Consider the following 19,723-nt stretch of genomic DNA (forward strand, 5'->3'; position numbering starts at 1 on the left):
ACATACATATATATATATATATATATATGCATATATATATATATATATATATATATATATATATATATATTATATGTGTGTGTGTTATACATGATAAATTGGTTATATACTACAAATATATTTATTAACATTGCATGATGATGTGGGTTTATGTATACGCCTATAATTCCAAGCAAATATCATACGCAGTAATAAATAAGGTGGGAGGATATGAGAACCCCCACACCCCACCCTCTCCCCTCCGCTCCAGCCAACAAAGAATCAATATTGGATTGATAACGCCAATTATTTCATACAAATGACACACATGCCTTCATGGCTATACTCAGTTTAAATCATCCTGATGCATGCAAGTTCGACGACCTAAACATATTTTCCCCCACCCCCCCCCCCTCAACTTAAGAAAAGGGAAAATAAAATGACAGCCAAATTGTGACATCCATAAAAATATGGTGGCGTATGTCTTTGGTCATTACAAATGCACAACAAATACAATGATGAGTAAAATAGTCTTTGTTTTACTCACAAAGAGACAAACGTCATGTACCTTGGAAATTGTCTCAATTGAATGACTAGAAAATGAAACCAGTTAAACTTTGAATTCGATTACTTTCGATATGTGGAGTAAAGGCTATGGCAAAGTAAACTCATTTTCACATGCTTATAGTTACCGTGTAAACTACATAGAAGTTCAAGCTACATATAAAATGAAAAACAACTAGAGTCAATTATTTATTATTATATCGAATAAGTACATATAAGTATATTTGCTTTTTGTGGACTCGAGCTGGCCTTATTGTTATAGAATTAACAGAAAATGCCATACCGTGACACTAATGATATTTACATCTATCTTCAATTTCACGTATATTATTATCGATTCAGTCTAAGATAATCTATTCAACGCCCACGTAGCAGTTTAAATATGACGATAATTGAAATGTATGCTAAAACTATATTTCACAGTAATATATGTTCAATTTTGCTTCAGGCGCGGATAAGGTGGGGGTGCTGGGGTGTATATGCCTACCCACAGCCTCCAGTTTAAACTCCCTAACACAAAAATGAAATCATGTTACTCATATAGCAGCCTTGCGTCCTGACCTTATGATGGATCTAATTATACTTTAATAAGCCATATAATTCATCATTTCGACGTCGGAAATTATTTATTATTTGTCATGTGCGTGCGAGGGTTGGAAGGGGGGGGGGTGACTCGGATTAAACGACCCCGGGGCTACATCCATCCTTTATAAATCCTGGGGCCACCCCTGTCTTTCACCGTGATGTCAGTCAAATCTGGTTGTGAACTATAATATCATTCTAACACAAAAGTTCTGTTTTATTTTAATTTAACGATTAATATAAATATACCGCAACTCTATTGTAGAAACACTTTAGAAATTTAACGGAACAATTCACATAATAATGATATCATGTTATAAAGTTGATTAAAAGAGAATACAATTATCAGAATGCCTGCGGTATATTAAAATTTATTAGGTGGAAAAGAGTAGTCTAGATCATTTGCATATTAATTGTAGATAACCCGAAAAAAAGGAGCAAAAACTTTCACCAAAGTATATACATATCCGTTTTATTACAGATTGAGAGAAACCAAATTCGTTTTGTAACGATATTTTTTGAGGGGAGGGGGGAGGGAAGTTTGCTTGTGGTAAGTTCAAATGTCATTTTCTATCAACTTGTATATCACTCATTGAAAAGTATGCTTTGGGTGAAGTTTTGTTTTGCATTTTTTTAGATTATCTATCAAATATATCTAATAAATATTAAGAAACTCTGGGCTATTCTTTGATATTCATAATCTTAAAAAGACCTCCCTGGTCGTTTGGCTAAGATTATGTAGATCATGCCCCACTCCATACACACCCAGCACTTTCTCTCATAGCTATACGTAATTGCACAGACAGAGCAGAAATTATCTTTGCTCCATAGTTGTGTTGATAAATTGCTGATCTCAACCTCTTAATTACTGCGTCGTTTATTCTTACAGTTATACGAGAAATAAGCTTTAAACAATATAGTGTCTTTACCAACATATCAAGGTGTTTTAATTAACCTTGTAGGTTCTTATTTTTATAAACATTATCGATCAGTTTTAAACTACTTGCTATAATTAAGGTATTGTTTCCATTGTTCAAATTTTATTGATAAGTTTCCAAGCAGCTTTCTATATAAAATGTCAATAAAAAGTAATTATATCATTTTAGTACTCATTGATTTTTTTTGCATTCCAACCTTTAACATGTGTAACGTTATTCAGTACATGTAAAGATTATGGAACGCCAAATGAGACAACTGACATCATTATATGTCCATTCCAATAGTCCAGCTACGCATGCTCAGATCAGGATGGCATCATAACAACGAAGACAAATCCTAGAAAATCGCAGACGTTCATACCGGAGGTTGTAATAACGGAGATATATTTTGTTGACAAAATGCTGCTTTTTAGCGGGAAAGGACGGAGTATGACGAGCGAACGGCGATATGTATGAAGCAAAAACTCGTAAAACATCGCACCCCCCCCCCCTTTCCGTTCCATTACTAAAAAGCAATAAAGACGAGTTATGCCTATTTTTATTCAAATTTAAGTGGTGAAGGGTGAGACAGAGAAGGGAAGGGACAAGAAAATTCGCCCGTCCGTCTATTCATCCAAAACTTGAAGGAACCTGCGAAATTTGCGTCTGGTTAGTCTTATACGCTTACAAAAGATACCACGATTGGTCATTCAAGAGAGGATACCTCCTCCCCACCCCCACCCCTCTCGCCCATCCCATCCAACCCACCGGATGAGTTAAGGAGATAAGCACACGATTTTTGTGTGTTTGGATGGCTGACATTTTCCCGCATAAAGAAAGCGTTGCATTAAGTTAGGCTATAGAACTATAGTTAACGCTTATAATAATCGCAAGAATGGTTTCCATAGGAACAACGTAAACATTACAATGGTTGATCGATATCACCAAGACAGGATAGTTTATTGAAAGAATAGAACAAGGACACAGTTTAATGTACATTGTAATTTTATTACATATGTTCACAACAATTGGCATATTTTACAACCCCAGAAGAGAGATAGATAGAGAGAGAGAAAAACAATAATATTAATAAATTGCAGCAACAAAAGAAGAAAAAAATACAACGGTTTTTTTTCTTTTCTAAAGCCAAAATTATTGGAAGTTGTTGATAATGGAATTCGCTATGGAAACAAATATTAAAATAACACAAATGACAGCAATCCGAAAATAAAACAACACTGGTAGACACAAGACACCTTTATTTTGGGGGTTAGTACAAAGTGACGTCAATCTTACGTCATTTACGTTGCATATAATATGGTATTTTGTTTTTGTTTCATAAAACAGTTATTTACTTAAATTATGTTTAAATTTGCCTTGTCAAGTTCCCTAACACTTCTACTGCATCGCTGTTGTATTTTCTGTATTCGAATATTTCAGGTGATAAGATCATCACGGTACCAAATATAAGTGTATTTTTAACATTTTTTTGACAGTGCACTTCAAACACTTTTGGTAAGGTGATTACAGGTCAGGCAGGATTGGACGAAGTGTAGGTAGGGGTGGAGGGGAGGGGGTGGAGGCATATGCGGTAGGCATGGTGGTGAGGTCTGAGGTCATTCAATGAATATTCAGGAGTAATGTGTTCTAACTTCATCAAGAAACTTTTACATAGGTTCTCAAGCCTGCCAATATTTTTAATGCATTTCATTAAGTATTCAGAAATGTGACAACAGCAGGCAAACAATGGCTGACCAGATAGATAGATGCCAAAATAAATGAAACATTTTGCATTTTCAAATCTCGAGTGACTTGTCAAGTTGTTTACGAAGATAACGTAAGAAATGTATATGTCGTATTCTCTATCTCAGATCGAGAATATTTTTTCTTATCAAAGTCACTGAAAAGAGGAGCTCCTGCACCTTCTTGAAAATCTCTCAAAGGTCAACCCCCCCCCCCCCCCAAAAAAAAACTGGGTTCATTATCAATCTCAGTTATGAAACAGCTTTTCACCATTAGTAGTAGCCAAACGAATGTCAAATAATATTTAAACAATACAACTGACAAGGCTTAACAATAGCTTACGAATGTCTGTAAAGCAACGAGGACAATTTAGGTGGCGTTTTAATCATTAATCTCTTTAATCCAAAACTTGGTTGGATGAATGGTACTTGTATTCAACAAATAAGCTTATGCATTTTCAACATCATCTTCTTCCCTGACCACCCACTCCATCCATCGTCCTCCACCCCTGGTCAACAGCCTCTTCAACAAAGAAACCCCCCTCCCCCCCAAAAAAGATAGAAAAAGAAAGAAACTATATGATTATGCATGAGATAGAATGCAAAACTATATGATTATGCATGAGAGAGAATGCAAAACTATATGATTATGCATGAGATAGAATGCAAAACTATATGATTATGCATGAGAGAGAATGCAAAACTATATGATTATGCATGAGAGAGAATGCAAAACTATATGATTATGCATGAGAGAATGCAAAACTATATGATTATGCATGAGATAGAATGCAAAACTATCGGTCAAACGGTCCTGTCAGCAATTGAAATAACAGAGGCACACTGCCAAACTATATGCATAGTGTAAAAATGTTGCCTTTTTTTCATAATGAGTTAAAAAAGCTACTGAATAGTCAAGAAATATAAAGTGTGAAACTTCCACCGATAGGTGGAAGTCTTATAGACAAACAGCAGGGATAAAGCCAATGTAACTTTTTTTTTCATCGCTAACTAGACTGCTCGACAGTGAGTCTTGCGATGGTCTCGTTTGATTGGAAACAACATCGGTATTCTTTGCATTTTTTCAAAACCCTCTCGTCCCTCCGAAAACCCACCCTAGGGTTGTACACCATGGGTGTGTTCTAGCAAGAACAGGCATTGTGCAATAATTCTAATAGCCCTCCGTCCAGTCAGTCTGAAATATTTGCAGCATTCCATCATTTCACGGTCTAGCATTAAAATAACCCTCATGCTCTGCCGACGTTGACAAAATGTCTCACTACCGTTTGCACCGACCTCTGAGCTTACAAATGAAATATTCAGTTTACAGAATCTTCCAAGTTTATGAATTTATCTACCACTTAACTACCAGTCAACAAAAAACCATTCACACTGCTTAATAACAAAACTTACATTACATATTTAATTTATCACCTGAAAGAGTCGCTTCGCCTTTTTTTTAGGGGGAAAAAAAAATAGCGAAAAAGAAAGTGCAACCTCTGCTTCTTTGGTCATAAATGCGTTGAATCCATGTTGATAATATTCTGCTCCAGGAATTTCTCGGTGGCGTCGCCTCCCGATTCGGAAAGCTCGCTAGTGATGGATAAAGTGTCCGCCTCTTTCAGGGTACCGACAGAGGATTGAGATGAAAGAGAGGACGTGTCAAAGTCCTCCGATGAACTATCGCCTTCTCCCGGGTTTCCAGAGTCTGAAAGCGTCTCCGTATTGCTCAGGATAGTCTGTGGGTTGGTGGTGTTGGTGGTGGGATCCACCCTGGTATCACCTGTTAATTTCTGTTCCATTGTCTTTGGTCCTGAAGTTTTACTATCGACTGAGTCTACTATTGTTCTACTACTACTACTACCAACACTACTACCCATCGACCAAGAGCCATGGTTATTGTTTTTGTTTGCACTTTCTGCATCAGAGGTTGCACCCGTAGCAGTCTCCTGTTTCTCGTCTCTGAGTTCACTTCCTCCTCCCTGTGCCATCAAGTCTAGCGTCCCACCTCCCCCAACTCTCGTCCCACCGCTGCCACCACTCTCCTCTCTTGTGTCTACTTCATCTACCGGGTTTGGTCTACTTGCCTTTGAACTATGGTCTCCCTGAGCTTCTACGGAAGTCTGTACCTTCTCCGATATAACGACTGCACCTTCTTGAGGCTCGGGATCGGGACTCTTTATCTCCACTTTGTTTGAAATTCCCAGTGTAGGTGAACTCAAAATGACAGTTCTGTTGTGAAGTATACTAGTCTGCTCCTTACTACTAGAATCGTCACTCTGGGCGGACTGCGGCGAAGAGGGTCCACTGACTACCGACTTGGCGACTGATTTGGTGATTCTTAACAGCTCTCTCAGTCCCTGGTTCTCATATTCTAATTTGGAGACCATTTCCTCCATCTGAAAGCAGTAAGACTCGTCGCTGGTGGCCGCCCTTTGCATGACCGCCGCCATCTCTAGGATTTTCTGAATGTACTGCGATGACTCCTAAGAAAGGAAGAAAACATACATATATATTTATGTATATATGTGTATATATGTGTATATATTATTATATATATCTATATATATACAATATTTAATCCAAATATTGAACAGATAACACCTCAACACATAGTACAGCTTCAAGGTACTGGGTATGGTATCATTGATTTTATAGATGTTCCTTACATCTCCTGATCATTCAACATAAACAAATTTTAATATATATGTAATTTAGATTGTAGTGAGTTTGAAAATCCAGAACAGTGATAAAACTTCCAGCCTCCACCGGGATTCAAACCAGGGCCTCCGCTTGATATGCGGACACCCTAACTACTAGGCAATGGACGCTGATTCATGCCCAGAGGTTCAAAACCGATAAGGAAGTTCGTAATTCCACTACAGGCGTTTTATACCAATTTGTAGCAAGTGGTATGACAGATATGAATTAAATTAATAAAAATCAGCACAACAGAAAAATTCCACATCACGACCTGTTTCCTTCTTTTGGGACTCATCAGGTGAAGGTAGAAATCGAACCCTGGATCTCTGTATCACAGACCGAAGTCCGTACCACTCGACCACAGTGCTTCTACTGGAGTGTGAATGCTTTTAAACTGGCTTTGTATCAAAATTTTAACACTTGGGTAACATGTGCACACCACCATTTTTGGCAAAGAATGAGCATAACATTAAAGACAAAAAGGCCTACAAGCTGTTGAAACGTATGTGCTATTATACATACATATTTACCAACCACTACTGGAACACAGAATCTGACTTTCACATGCATTGCCTTTTAAATTAGCGATGCTTTCTGAGTTCATTTTAAGTAACTTTTCCATTTTACTTGATTCTCAAATATTTGACTTGTCAAGTATTTTATTTCATATACTGTAAGTACAGGTCTTAATATTCTCTGTTTGCATTTTACATGTGACTAATACTACAAAAATAGTTGAGAACCCATAACAAATCATTAATAAATTACTCATTGAATGTCACTTTGTGCAAAAAATTATAGAAGGTGAAATTGCAATCTCATTTCGAGAAGAAAGTGGGAGGTTAGATTAGATAAAGTTGTCGACTAAACACAGAAAGCTTGAATTCACAGAGGACATGTGCATAGTGGCTAAGGAAAAATTAATCGACTGAAAGATATAATTTGAACGTGGTAGTTGTCATAGCGATACACATTAAAACACCCATCAATACTGCATCTTTCTGACCAAATCATGGTCCAATTTGTTTAGCAAATTAAGAGAATAACCAAATCAATTAAATACTTCTTGCCAGCACTGTATAAATCAACGAATCATCCTAAATGCTACAAATCTTCAATCTGGGATGTTCTAGTTTACTTTGCTAATTTATATATTTCTATATTTTCGACTCTGCGCGTGCCTCAGAGCATTATATTTTGAAGCGCAAAGTTACATTCCAGAAGCCGACAACATATTCCTGTTTGAAATTGTCCAGATGCTTTCCACGTATAAATTAATATTAATATAAAAAAGGAAACTGCCATTTGTTTTTTGAATTGAATGTTACGAATTATAAACTACCTGCATAGCTTCAATTTTAGCCCGTTCTAGTGGAGGTGTCTTTGTTGTTTGATCAAAGTCAATCTTGTTTTTAGTATTATTTAGCTTATTTCTTAAAACTACTGGAAAACTTGAAAAACCAAATTGTGAACCGAGTCCCGTCAATTCCACAAAACATAGTACATCTTTTCCGTGTTCCGACTTCAAAGGATTCAAATTTCTTTTCGAGCACATGAATTTTTTTATCTCACACAGAGATCGTCTATAAATATTGACAGAGAGCAGTAAAATGTGTAAAAGTAAGTTGGCCTGACGTTTGGATCCTAGCAGGATCTTCTTCAAAGGCTAAATGACAAGTAACAGTGGGGACAAAATCACGCACAGAATACAGACAGGTTAATGAGCATGGTGAATACAATGAGATAGATGTAAGGGAGTTAGTGGACAAGAGATGGAGAAAAAAAAAAAAACAGTAAAATGTGACGGTTTTACCTGTGTTTCGTGTGAATGTTTCTCTAGTAGATCTTGTTCTGATTTATGTGCCGATCTGATTCTGGTAATCTGTTCTCTGTAGCTGCTCATGATCAGATCGAGAGCGGCTTGGTGCTGTTTCAGCGAGGCTACCAGCTCGGCGTTCTCTTCCTGGAGTTGCCGGATTTGACGGTTTTCTCGCTGGATTCCCAGGATGAGCGCCGTCCTGGGCCGATGTCTCGCTATATTATTCATTTCTTCAATTTCTTCTTGAAACTGAAAAAGAGAATAATAATAATAATCATAATAAGTAATATTTATAAAGCGCATAATCAGCAAAGCTGCTCAAAGCGCTTTACAAATGTAAAACCTAAAAACAAATAGTAACAAAAACCAAAATATTAAATATATAGAACCAATAAGGCAAAAAATGCAACTGCCAAAAGCAACAATATAAAAAACACACCCGTACTACACGATACTAGAAACTAAAACGCAATAGTCCAAAAACAATTTCAGAAGTATGTAAATAGTAAAATAGATTAAACCATAATCAATGTTTAAATATAAATAAGTATGAAAACTATACTACAGTAAGACAATTAAGTCTCAATTGACCCTTATCGATGCTAAATGTGCTACTCAGTTCCCTGAAAGTTTGTCCATGTAGCTCTCTAAACTAAAACAGAGCTATAGTTCGTAGCATACTAACTCACAATATACATTTCAAATCATCGCAAAGTTGATCGTTTTTTAATGGCCTGTGATAGTCACTCAGCATTTTTACGACTGATATAACATCAACCATTTTGTCAACCCCTATGTAGATATCGTCTGTCATTGCTAAAATACCATTTAAGTATCGCGAGCCAATTTTATAGCTCACTTCGACTTTTGACCAACACTTCTGCTGTTCAAGATGCACCATGATTCATGTTAGAGTAATAGAAGACAAACTCAAAACAGTGTCATTAATCTTTCAAAAACTTCAATTTCCATTCTTGATAGTTTTTCAAACCTCTACACCAAAATAAAGCCAGCTGTCTTGCAGGCTAAGTAGCTCGTACTTCCTGAGTATAACAACCTTTGTTTTTTAACACCAAAGATGGATTAACCAACTTGAAAATCCTGAATGTTGACTAGAACCGACCAAACTTGATAGGATTAGTAAGGTTAAAAGCAATTTTGGGCAAAACAAAATCAGTCCATGTCTGGGCAACAAATGTTAGAATATTACCAGTCATTAGGCTTGGGTAGATGGGAAGGTGCAATAGTAGAGTAGAGACAGGTAAGAGAGGGGCGCAGTAAAGTGTATTGTTCAACCAGCGACTCCTTTAAGAGTTTGTTAAATGTTTCTTAGGTGAGAATGATAGTTGCAAGTTTCGGTTGACAAATTTCACACTATTTGATGACTTGTTACGGTATTTGGTCCAATTGGTTAATGGCTAATCTGGTTTTGCATGTCCAGAGTGTCATGCGGTTAATGATTTTTACATGATTTCTTTTAATTTTTGGAATGTTTTTTTTTTTATTTTACATACTATATTCAATATTAACATTACTTTTGCACTAATTATAGCATGCATTATTGGTATCGGCCGATGTCACCGAGATCGGTCTGAAATTGCTATCGGTTAAATTAGCATCATTTGCCGATAGGTCTTCGAAACCGATAAAGCTTCTTTGAAACAAACATGCTTCTGTAAGACTTAAATTGAAACTATTTTGGTCTAGAAGCGAATCACCAGTCTGTGGCATTTCCACTGGATCTAATCATGATTGGGGACTCTGATAACCTAGTAAAGCCAGGTTATGTGGTGTATATTGAACTGCGTTCTTGACCGTAGGCAAATGTAACAGAAGCCTGTAACGGCTACACAGCAACAGGATAGCATCCTTTTATGCTAGCCATGTTGACAGCGAATTACAGTGCACAGCAGGTCACTAACAATGGAACATGAATTGTTGTTGTACCTCTGTCAGGATCTCTATTCTATTTTCAGCCCTTTTGTTTGTTAAGGACCAACAATGCACAGAATAATCTAGTGTTCTGCTTCAAACTTTCTGTAGCAGTTTTGAAGGCTCTGATCTCTCATAAAATACTGTCTTTTCCTGTGTAAAACGACAGCTATATATCTTTCCATTTGCATAGCAACTTGAACATTTTGCATGGCATTTTGCAAAGCGATACCAGATAAAACGATCCCTGCAATGGATTGCAATGTGGAGTGGAGTGTTAGCTCAGTGGTTAACGCCGGTGCCTTCCACTCATAAGGTCCCCGGTTCGAGTCACTCCAAGATTAATGTATGTCATCCAGTTACAGAGTTGTTGACAATTGACAATTCATAATCATGGACGTTAAATATGAATCTAAGAGACTGACTTCGGTCAGCTTGCGGCTTTGATAAGCCAATGAGGCTTCTTCGCGAGTTCCTGCTTGCAGGAGGATCTAAAATACATACATACATACATACTGTACATACACACATACATACACACACACACACATACAGACATACAATGTATTGTTACTGTACCTCTGTCATGGTCTCTATTCTCTTATTCAATCCTGTCGTCTGTTGTATGAGGGCGTCCGCAGCAGTGTCGTGGCTCCTCAACCTCTCCACCAGACGCTTGGCGTCGGCCAAAACTTGCTCGATGGAAATGCTCATCTTACATGCTCTGATGGATCGAAACGAGAAGAGAGAATTTACAATTTACACCGACATGCTGCAATTCAACCTCATCGCTATGCGGTACTGCCAGTACATCTCATATCGTACAACTGGACGTGATAGGCTAATGTAAACCTTCTTTGGTATCAAGACCCTTCACAAAAAACTGTTCAAGAATGTTCCCTTCCCCAACCAATCACAGTTTTGTCCCAGTCATACCTGGATAATACTTTCAACTAACAACAAGTGGGATATCATGTAGTGTCGGGCCACCGAGAACAAACCTAACAACTGGTAATATTGCATTTCTTGGTCTGCCTTGGAATGTAGCACGCTTGGCCTTATATTGAATGAATAAACATAACATGCAAATTAAGATATTAACATACGAATAGCGAAAGATCCTTATCGTTGCAAATTATACACTCGACAGCATAATATTCAGTTTGTTTATGATAGTTTGCCAATACTCTTTCAGCATAGTGAAGATTTTACTTTGTAATTAAGTACAATCATCTATTATCCAAAATCAACTATTACTTACTCTTTAAGTTCAACTTCAGCAATTCGGTTAAGATTATTGATTTTAATGCCTAAAACGAAGCACGAGTTTAAATTATTGATACCATTAGCAAGAAGAACACCGAAGCCTACTCTATGAAAAAGTCTCCAAAATTAGAAAATTTCATCCATTTCTAACATTTCAAGAGCTCTGCATTTTGAGTTGGGTCAAAAACCTTTGAATCGTTCTTATCGAGCGACGCAATTCACACATATATCTGTATACCTAAATAGAAAGAAGACCCCTGGAGTAACAGCTATATATATGAAGTTAGTTCTAATTTCGTTGTTCTGGGTGTGATTTTTTGGGATTAATGTACTGCAGTAGATTACGCATTCATGTAATACCTCTGTTTTAGTGTAATGGTCCAACACGGTCGTACTTTACATTGTGCCAAATTCAACGTATAACTGAAACTTTAAGATTCTCAAAAGGTTCTCAAACAGACAGATAGACCAACTAACACAGCTATGTCCAAAGTTTAAAGGTCATCCTATACTTACATGGTCTCAGTGAATAATCGTAACAAAGGATGACATAGTTAGATGATGAAATTTAAAAATAAATCCAAACTTTACCTTTGATTCCTTGATTTATCAATTTTAATTGAGAGTCAAGTTTTATCCGCTGTATCGCAATAGATTCTGACTGCTAAACCAATCATCTTATATTATTATAATAATATATTATTATAATTATGAAGCACTACAACGAATGTTTTATCCTTCTCAGTATACACTGTATTTGAGCTTCCTTCAAACCAATAATCTTTGAAAACTTTTCCACTGGTTTTGCTATGTGGTTATATAATTAGTATTGTCATAAATATAAATAGCAAATAAGTACATTGCTACAGTAATGCTAGTTAGATTGCTATTTATGTACAAACAACATCACAGCAGGCTTTGTTTTTGGTTTATGATACATTCTATTTATAGCAGGGAATAAGTTTTCAAATTTATATTATAGTATTCAAATTTAGAATATTATTCAAAATTAACTTGTTTAATAATATTTTTAATAGTTAGTTTAATAATAATAATATAAATTAATTTAAATATAAATATAATAATAATAACATTTTTAATAATATTTTAATAATAATTAACATTTTTATGTGTAGCAGTGTTGAAGGCTCTGTATAGTTTTTGTCTCATTATCAAATACTTTAGTTTTGTATGTGTAGAAAATTTGCTATAAATTTTTGGACTTGTATATATATAGTAACTTGACAAAATTTTGCAAAGCATTTTGTGATGAGATACTGGATAAATTATTCCCTGTGAAATACGACAAATATCCTACCAGCTAGCGATTCAAATTTCACAATATTGTCACATCAGTACGTACAGATATGATGAAGTAGACCTACTATATTCAACTTGCTATCATGCAGATAATAATAATTTATAAAGTGCTCCAATGTATATACCCATGTATGGGTTACCTTAAGCAAATATTACACTTGCATATTGACATGAGTTATTTATATCACATTGGATATTTGCCTGAGACTCTACAAATTATCATTAATACACACAATCCTAACCTCTTAAAGGGGTGATAAAATTGTGTGTGAGGAGATGGTGAGACCAACGTTAATGTTGATATGTTAGCATATGAGCACTTGACCGATAAGTGATGTTCAACGGAATTGCTTTCCTGGTAATTTTAATATGGTCACAGAAACACAATTATAGCCTATTTCTTAGCTTGTCATAAGAGGCAACAATATGTTCCACAAGGCTGACAAAGAAGTCTAATAGTTTAATCATAGACCAAATTTTAAAATTGTCAATAGACAAAGACAAATTCTACTGAGCTATTTAAGAATATGGAAGTTTTCACATTAACAGGGTACCGTTTCACTGGCATTCTAGCTCATAAGATTTGGTGTTGGGTTATGAATAAAAAATTATAACACTGTTTATGAATGTTGTAACCTTTGCGCATAGGAATGTTGTGATCTCGATTCATGTTCGTACAATCAAACTCATTTTAAGAAGTACAAACATACATGGCAGGTCTTTACATTTAAGAAAATCACTCTGCTCAACTTTTGCAGTAGGCTAATATTTTGTTGTTGTTGAAAACATCCTTATCTGGCTAAATCTTCACTGCATAAACTGACAACCCTGATAAATGCTCAATCTATGTAAAACAAGGCCTAGGCTAATATTCTATACCACAGTAGGAGCATAAATTACAAAGGTATTAATCTTCAGAAAGGCTGGGGATCACTGCAGGCCCTTTTGCTCAAATCTACAAGTACTACAAAGCCAAATTGTTGTGCATAACATGTCTGTGACAGCAACATAACTTAGGCCTTAAAATTGTCAATTCACTTGACCAAAGTAAAGCACTAAACTAACCACACTTTATATTATGCAGCAAACCCAACTTCTTGCTTAGAAATATCGCAATACGTGTTTATACCAGACTTACAAGAATATTATTGGCAATAGGCCTAACGAGTTTAGGCTTGCAGTATGATTGATGTCTTGTGCACCTGTTCTGCATTAAACAATTTGGCTGCTGTAGACCAAGCCTAAGCCTAGCTGTTGCCTATATGTAGCGTAGGCCTAGGCCATAGCCTAACGCTTTAGGCCTAGCCACTTACTGTACGTGAGAATTATTGGCTAGCTAGTTCATGGAATATCTCATTTGAACACAAACTTAAGGAACGCAAAAAACCTTTCGATCATATATATTTCTTCATTTGAAAGAAACCTTTTAGAAATCTGTAAGAGGCTCCAACCCGCGGATATTGTTGTAAACTGGTCTATTACTGCAATGTGTAGTGTTACGTGTTCAACTTCCCGGTAGTTTCTTAGTGTTGAATCCTGGTATAAAATCTATGCTATTTCGAATCCTTGCAAAGCTGATCACAAATGATGCGCTCGTAGTGGGAAGGGCCGTATTTGGGGGGCGTACTTGCTGATCAATCATTTCCGGGCACAATTTCTCGTGCATCTCAAGTGATGTGAAATAAAAAATGCCACACAGTTCCTTGAGTGATATAAGTGAGATGTGAGGAATGGGGTGGTGGAGCAATCGAACCAATTCCGTGGGCTAGGGAGTGATATTTAAATGATATGTGACATGCGTTGTTGCTTTGTTTATTTATCAATGCATACTCTTTGTTTTCCTCATCATAATCGATACAACTTAGATGCAATTGACCCGAGAGTTCCAGCGAAGTTTTCCAATGTTCCCCTGACGGTTGAAGGCCATAAAGGGTAATAGTGGGTAAGAAGGACTTATCCCTCACCCTTTCTAATCGTGTCCCCAAGCCCACCCTCACCGCCAAATACAGATCGTAAGCAAAAATAGTAGCACAGGTTCTTGAAATATGGAGACCAACAATTTTGAATGCCACCGTGTTTCTTTATTGACAGGTAGTCTAAGTGTAGGGTTTCAGAAGTTAAGGGATTTATTTTCATGGTGGTACTCGTGTCGTGTAATAAAAGTGACTTGATAACGTCACTTGCGCGATACGCACACGCGCATTAATAATGGAATAATGAAAGTGCTTACTCACATTCCTCAAAAAGTCAGTTGTGTATATCTACTGACAGTCAGTAGTAACCAGTTAGTAATCAATTGTGTCGAATTATGTGGTCAAGTGCAAATTTAATAAAAATAATTAATATTTTTGTAAATTGGTTTGACTCAATTAGAATGCATAAGACATGTGATGCGAGTAAATTTTATCATAGCGATTTAATTGCATGTGAAATTTGTGTTATAATGATATATTAAAAATAGTGTTATGTTTTTCAATAATGAAAACGCCTAGTATATTATTTTAGTGAATGCGGTAGGCCACATAGCCTGCTTGTACATATGCTATACCTAGCCTATATGCCTAGTGGCCACTAACCGCTAATTAGCAGTCAATGCACTTTCGCTAGTGTGGCTGATTGGGGTGGGCCTGTATTTACAAGGCTATGTATTTGCTTTTATTCACACCATCTTAATTAACGTTATAATAATAAAATTATAATAACACATGATTGTTTTCATAAGAAATTTGGATGTTCCTGCTATGATAACGGTTTTTGGAGGTGAGAATCCTATATCAATATGGGTACCTTTAAGACAATTTTTTTGTAAACTAAATTAAATAATATAATATACGATATAGTCATACTTTCCTTGAGTTTTAAGTACATACACAGACACATACAAACCGATATCTATATCTATATATATATATATATATATATATATATATATATCTATCTATATATATATATATATATATATATCTATATATATATATATATATATATATATATATATATATATATATATATTTATATATATTTATTATTCAAGTCCCACAAAAGCATGTTATATCAGTTTGATTGGGGTTCATGAACACCGTAGAAAGGAGGATAAGTTAAAACATTTAGGGGTAATGGTGGGGATATACTGATGGGTATATAATTATAATTTTGGCAGGGAAGTGAGAATGGATTTCTAACCTCCTATGAAATAACAGTTATATATTATATCGGCATGAATTGTAAGTTCTGTTGTAATAAACAACACTGATGTATATTTGTTTTTCAGAGGACATTGCTTTTCAGTGGACATTATTTTTCAGAGGACATTTCGGTGAGGAGAGAAAATTAGGAAATGCATAAATCTTTTTTGAAATTTTAAACGACCAAAGATAATTAAAAAATATAGAACTTTCCTAAGAGTTTTACTACATTTTTTATTTCTATTTTTGTTGTTGACATTATTATATTTCTATTTAAAAAAAATCTACTTCTACAAATTCCTACAGAGTATACGTACCTGGTGAATACTGTTATGATTTTTATGCCTTTGAGTGTATTTATTTCTTAATATGAACCAATCTCCGAAAGTTAGACATCTAGTATGTTGTACTCGTTACGTGACAGAACTGTACCTATTAAAAGAGTTGCGATATTCTGAAGTACCAATAGAATAAATAGAGGAAGGGGGCAGGGGAGGGGTTATGGGGGTGGCTATCTATCAGAGCTGAGAGGTACAAAGGCAATTAAAAGGATCATTTGTTTCTCTATATATATGATATTTCCTCTGCTTGATTATATTAAATTATTTAAATAAAATCATTAAAATAAAAGGATTGATGAATACGTTACTGAACAGAACGGATTCGGCTAATTTTACAAAAGTTAGAACAAAGTATCAAAAGGAGAATAAAAATAAATGCTCTTTGTTAAGTTTCAATAATCGCTGTATTGTTTGTATTACACATTTCTAACAAAGAGAGAAATGTGACGTAAACATAAATGAATATTCATTATGTATATACAATATAACATAATCCTCTTACTATTTACACACACACACATACACATACAAGAACAAAAGGACATTTCTTAAAGACTAGTCATGAGACAATTAACATATTAATTACACATTAATACTAACGAAATATATTCATCCAAAATATAATAATGTGCCATATATATTTTACCAATATATACATATATATTAACTCAACGTAACTAAAGTATTTCACTTTACCCAACCCCCCCCCCCCTTCTCCTAGTATGTAATAAATAATACATGACTTAAAAGCACAAGGCACACTTTCTGTGCAACTGAAACATAATTCTCGACATAAACAGAAACATAATCAGAAATTGATTTCACTAAACTTCACAAAGTAACCAACAATATATGAATGAACCCCTAAAGACATTAAATAGAAGCGAAATCAGACCCTTACTAATAAATAGATACTATTATTTATCATCACCCCTCTCCTTAAAAAGTAATAACAATACAAAATACATAAACAACATGCAACGAGAAATTTCAAGTTGAAAAAAAACCCAGAAAGTTAAATGATCATGATGGTTTCACTGATATTATAAATATATGTACTAAATATGAAACAGAAATGGAATTAGAAATATACGTAGTACTGAAGGAGTGTCAATCAACGTTGCAATACACATATGTTAAATAATTCATTTAATTTTTATTTTGCCTATACTTCAAGGGAAAAACAGCATAAGCCTACATTTCAGTTTTTGTCTTTTTAAATGTCACTTTTCAGATGTAAAAAAAAAATATATATATAAAGCATTTTACCTAATAAGGTTTATGAAACTGGGTGTATGGGTGATATGTCCTCGAAATCGCGGTCCAAGGCTCGCTGGCATATGGAGCAAAAATAGTACTTGGTCGTTGTGTGATGGCAGAGGTGGAATACGGTATTCGGTGTACCGGTGATGAAGTTATCGATGAGGTACACGCAGGTGGACTGAAACGATTAACCGGAGGCGGAGAACCGACTGACGAGACTGGCGATGTCGATAAACACGGTAACGGTGACGACGATAAACTCGGGACGGTGTTGGTCACTGCAGCCGCATGAGAGATGTACGCAGAAGACAGGGTGGCAGGATGTGGCGGTAACCGCGGTGTCATATACGGTGTGATTCCAGATGGGAACATAGATGAAACAGACGAATATGTCATTGGCACATACCCAAATTGTCCTGGTAAATGTGGCGTCGGGTAGTACGGATAACCGATGAAATCATAGTCCGTGATTGCACGCACCCTTCGTCTAGCTCGACGACGGCGAAAGTCTCCCTTGGCAAAATCGTCCATGTTAGCAGGATGAATGGCCCAGAAATGGCCACGTCCATCGTCGCTCCTACCGGCTTTGATGAAACATTCGTTTAACGATAGATTATGTCTGATACTATTCCTCCAACTGCGTTCATTATTGCGAAAATATGGGAAATTCTCCATAATGTACTCGTAGATATCACAAAGTAAAAGTCTTTTGGCCGAAGAGTTGAGAATCGCCATAGCAATTAAGGCGATGTAAGAATGAGGCGGTTTTTGGCGGTTTGTAGACGAGTTCCCCGATTTATTGCCGGTTGGTGACGATGTCGTCGACGAAGCTGGAGATAACGAAGATGATGAATCGTCTGAGATCGGTAGAGTCTCGGTAGATCCACGGAATGAGGAGTCTCGGTTCTTACCGCTTTCGGAACTGTTCGGTTCTCTAGCTCGGGCATCGGAGGTAACTTCGTCTTCATCCCAAGATAGCGGTTGGCCTGACGATAATAAAGTCATGGCGTCGATGAAAGTTTTCCTTTGGCTCGATGAAGGAGGAGGAGGCGAATCCGCAGTTTTCTCGTAGGTATTATCCTTTCTAGTCAAGCTCTCGATGGTAAACTGTGTCATCTTGGTTAGACGTCTTACGTACAGTAATTTGGAATATAAATGAATTAAAAGTTGAGACTTCGTAAATGTCGAATAGCTAGTGAAATGCCAGATGGAAAATGTGAAGCAGAAGTTGGTGGTCTTCGCCTTTATACAAGTTTGCAAACTTCCTGACAAAAATCTCAAAAGCAATTTTCAGTCATTCGATTTCACAAGAAAAGAAACGTTTGTAACAACAATAGGGTTGATTCACACTTCCATGGTCAGTGACTCGAAAAGCTATGTAAGTCTTTCCCTAAGCTTTTTATTGCGCGCAATTAATTCGGCTTAAATAGGTTATAGTTAATAATAACGTGTTCAAACACAATTGTCAGATAAGGCTGTCACGTGAATTGATTGACGTGTCAAAACTTCTTAGTTTCTAAAAACCTCTAACCCAGACTTGTGGCGATCACTGGATAGCTGGAAAGGGACTTGGAAACATGGTGGGAGGGATTACAGCCATTAGACACAATAGGGAAGGGCGGAGATTTTCAAAACAGACATTCGAGTCACTATTGTTGCGCTACTGTCAATCAAAAGTTCAATTAATGAGCAGTGCAGGAAGGATTTGAGGGGCTAGAAGAAAAAGAGGGAAAAGAAATGGTCATTCAGATTATTTAGAAAAAGAATAATAACAATAATAAGAAGAAGCAAAAAACAAGAAAACATCCTGTGAATTAGAGTGACATTTTACCTTGAAACCAGCGGGTTAAAGTAACCCAGGTTTAATACGGGACCCAACAGACAATAGCTCAAGAGACTTGGTTTCCACAAATTTGTGCCAATCAGAGCTGTAAGCGAGTGTACTTCAATCAATATAACAAAGGCCTAGCTATCCGGGGTTTTTTTTATACTTTAAATGATCAATTTATATCCATGAAAGAGATGCAACAGATTTTGCCAGAAAAAAAGCACAAAAAAAAGAGAGTAAAAAGAGAAGAAACAACTTGAAGATATATAGTATTTTAATGAT

General features: G+C 36.0%; 2 protein-coding genes across 3 annotated transcripts; both read right to left on the reverse strand.

Annotated features, from left to right (window-relative positions):
* Positions 1-5,033: 5,033 nt before the first annotated feature.
* Positions 5,034-14,407, reverse strand: LOC139969429 (uncharacterized). 2 transcript variants are annotated; one of them, XM_071974375.1, is made up of 4 exons: positions 14,248-14,407; positions 10,818-10,962; positions 8,301-8,555; positions 5,034-6,270 (listed from the first exon to the last, which is right to left on the reverse strand). In XM_071974375.1, exons 2-4 carry the CDS (start codon positions 10,950-10,952, stop codon positions 5,296-5,298), a joined length of 1,365 nt encoding a protein of 454 aa, XP_071830476.1. In that variant the 5' UTR covers positions 10,953-10,962; positions 14,248-14,407; the 3' UTR covers positions 5,034-5,295. The 2 variants fall into 2 exon arrangements, with proteins under 2 accessions (XP_071830476.1, XP_071830477.1); XM_071974376.1 differs by having other exon boundaries at positions 14,138-14,294.
* A 2,655-nt stretch (positions 14,408-17,062) lies between these two features.
* On the reverse strand, positions 17,063-18,881 carry LOC139970149 (uncharacterized). The gene has a single exon (XM_071975791.1). The coding sequence runs from the start codon at positions 18,727-18,729 to the stop codon at positions 17,620-17,622; it is 1,110 nt and encodes a 369-aa protein (XP_071831892.1). The 5' UTR covers positions 18,730-18,881; the 3' UTR covers positions 17,063-17,619.
* Between the last annotated feature and the right edge of the window lie 842 nt (positions 18,882-19,723).

The sequence above is a fragment of the Apostichopus japonicus genome, chromosome 7, assembly GCF_037975245.1.
Source record: "Apostichopus japonicus isolate 1M-3 chromosome 7, ASM3797524v1, whole genome shotgun sequence".
Lineage (NCBI taxonomy): Eukaryota > Metazoa > Echinodermata > Holothuroidea > Aspidochirotida > Stichopodidae > Apostichopus > Apostichopus japonicus.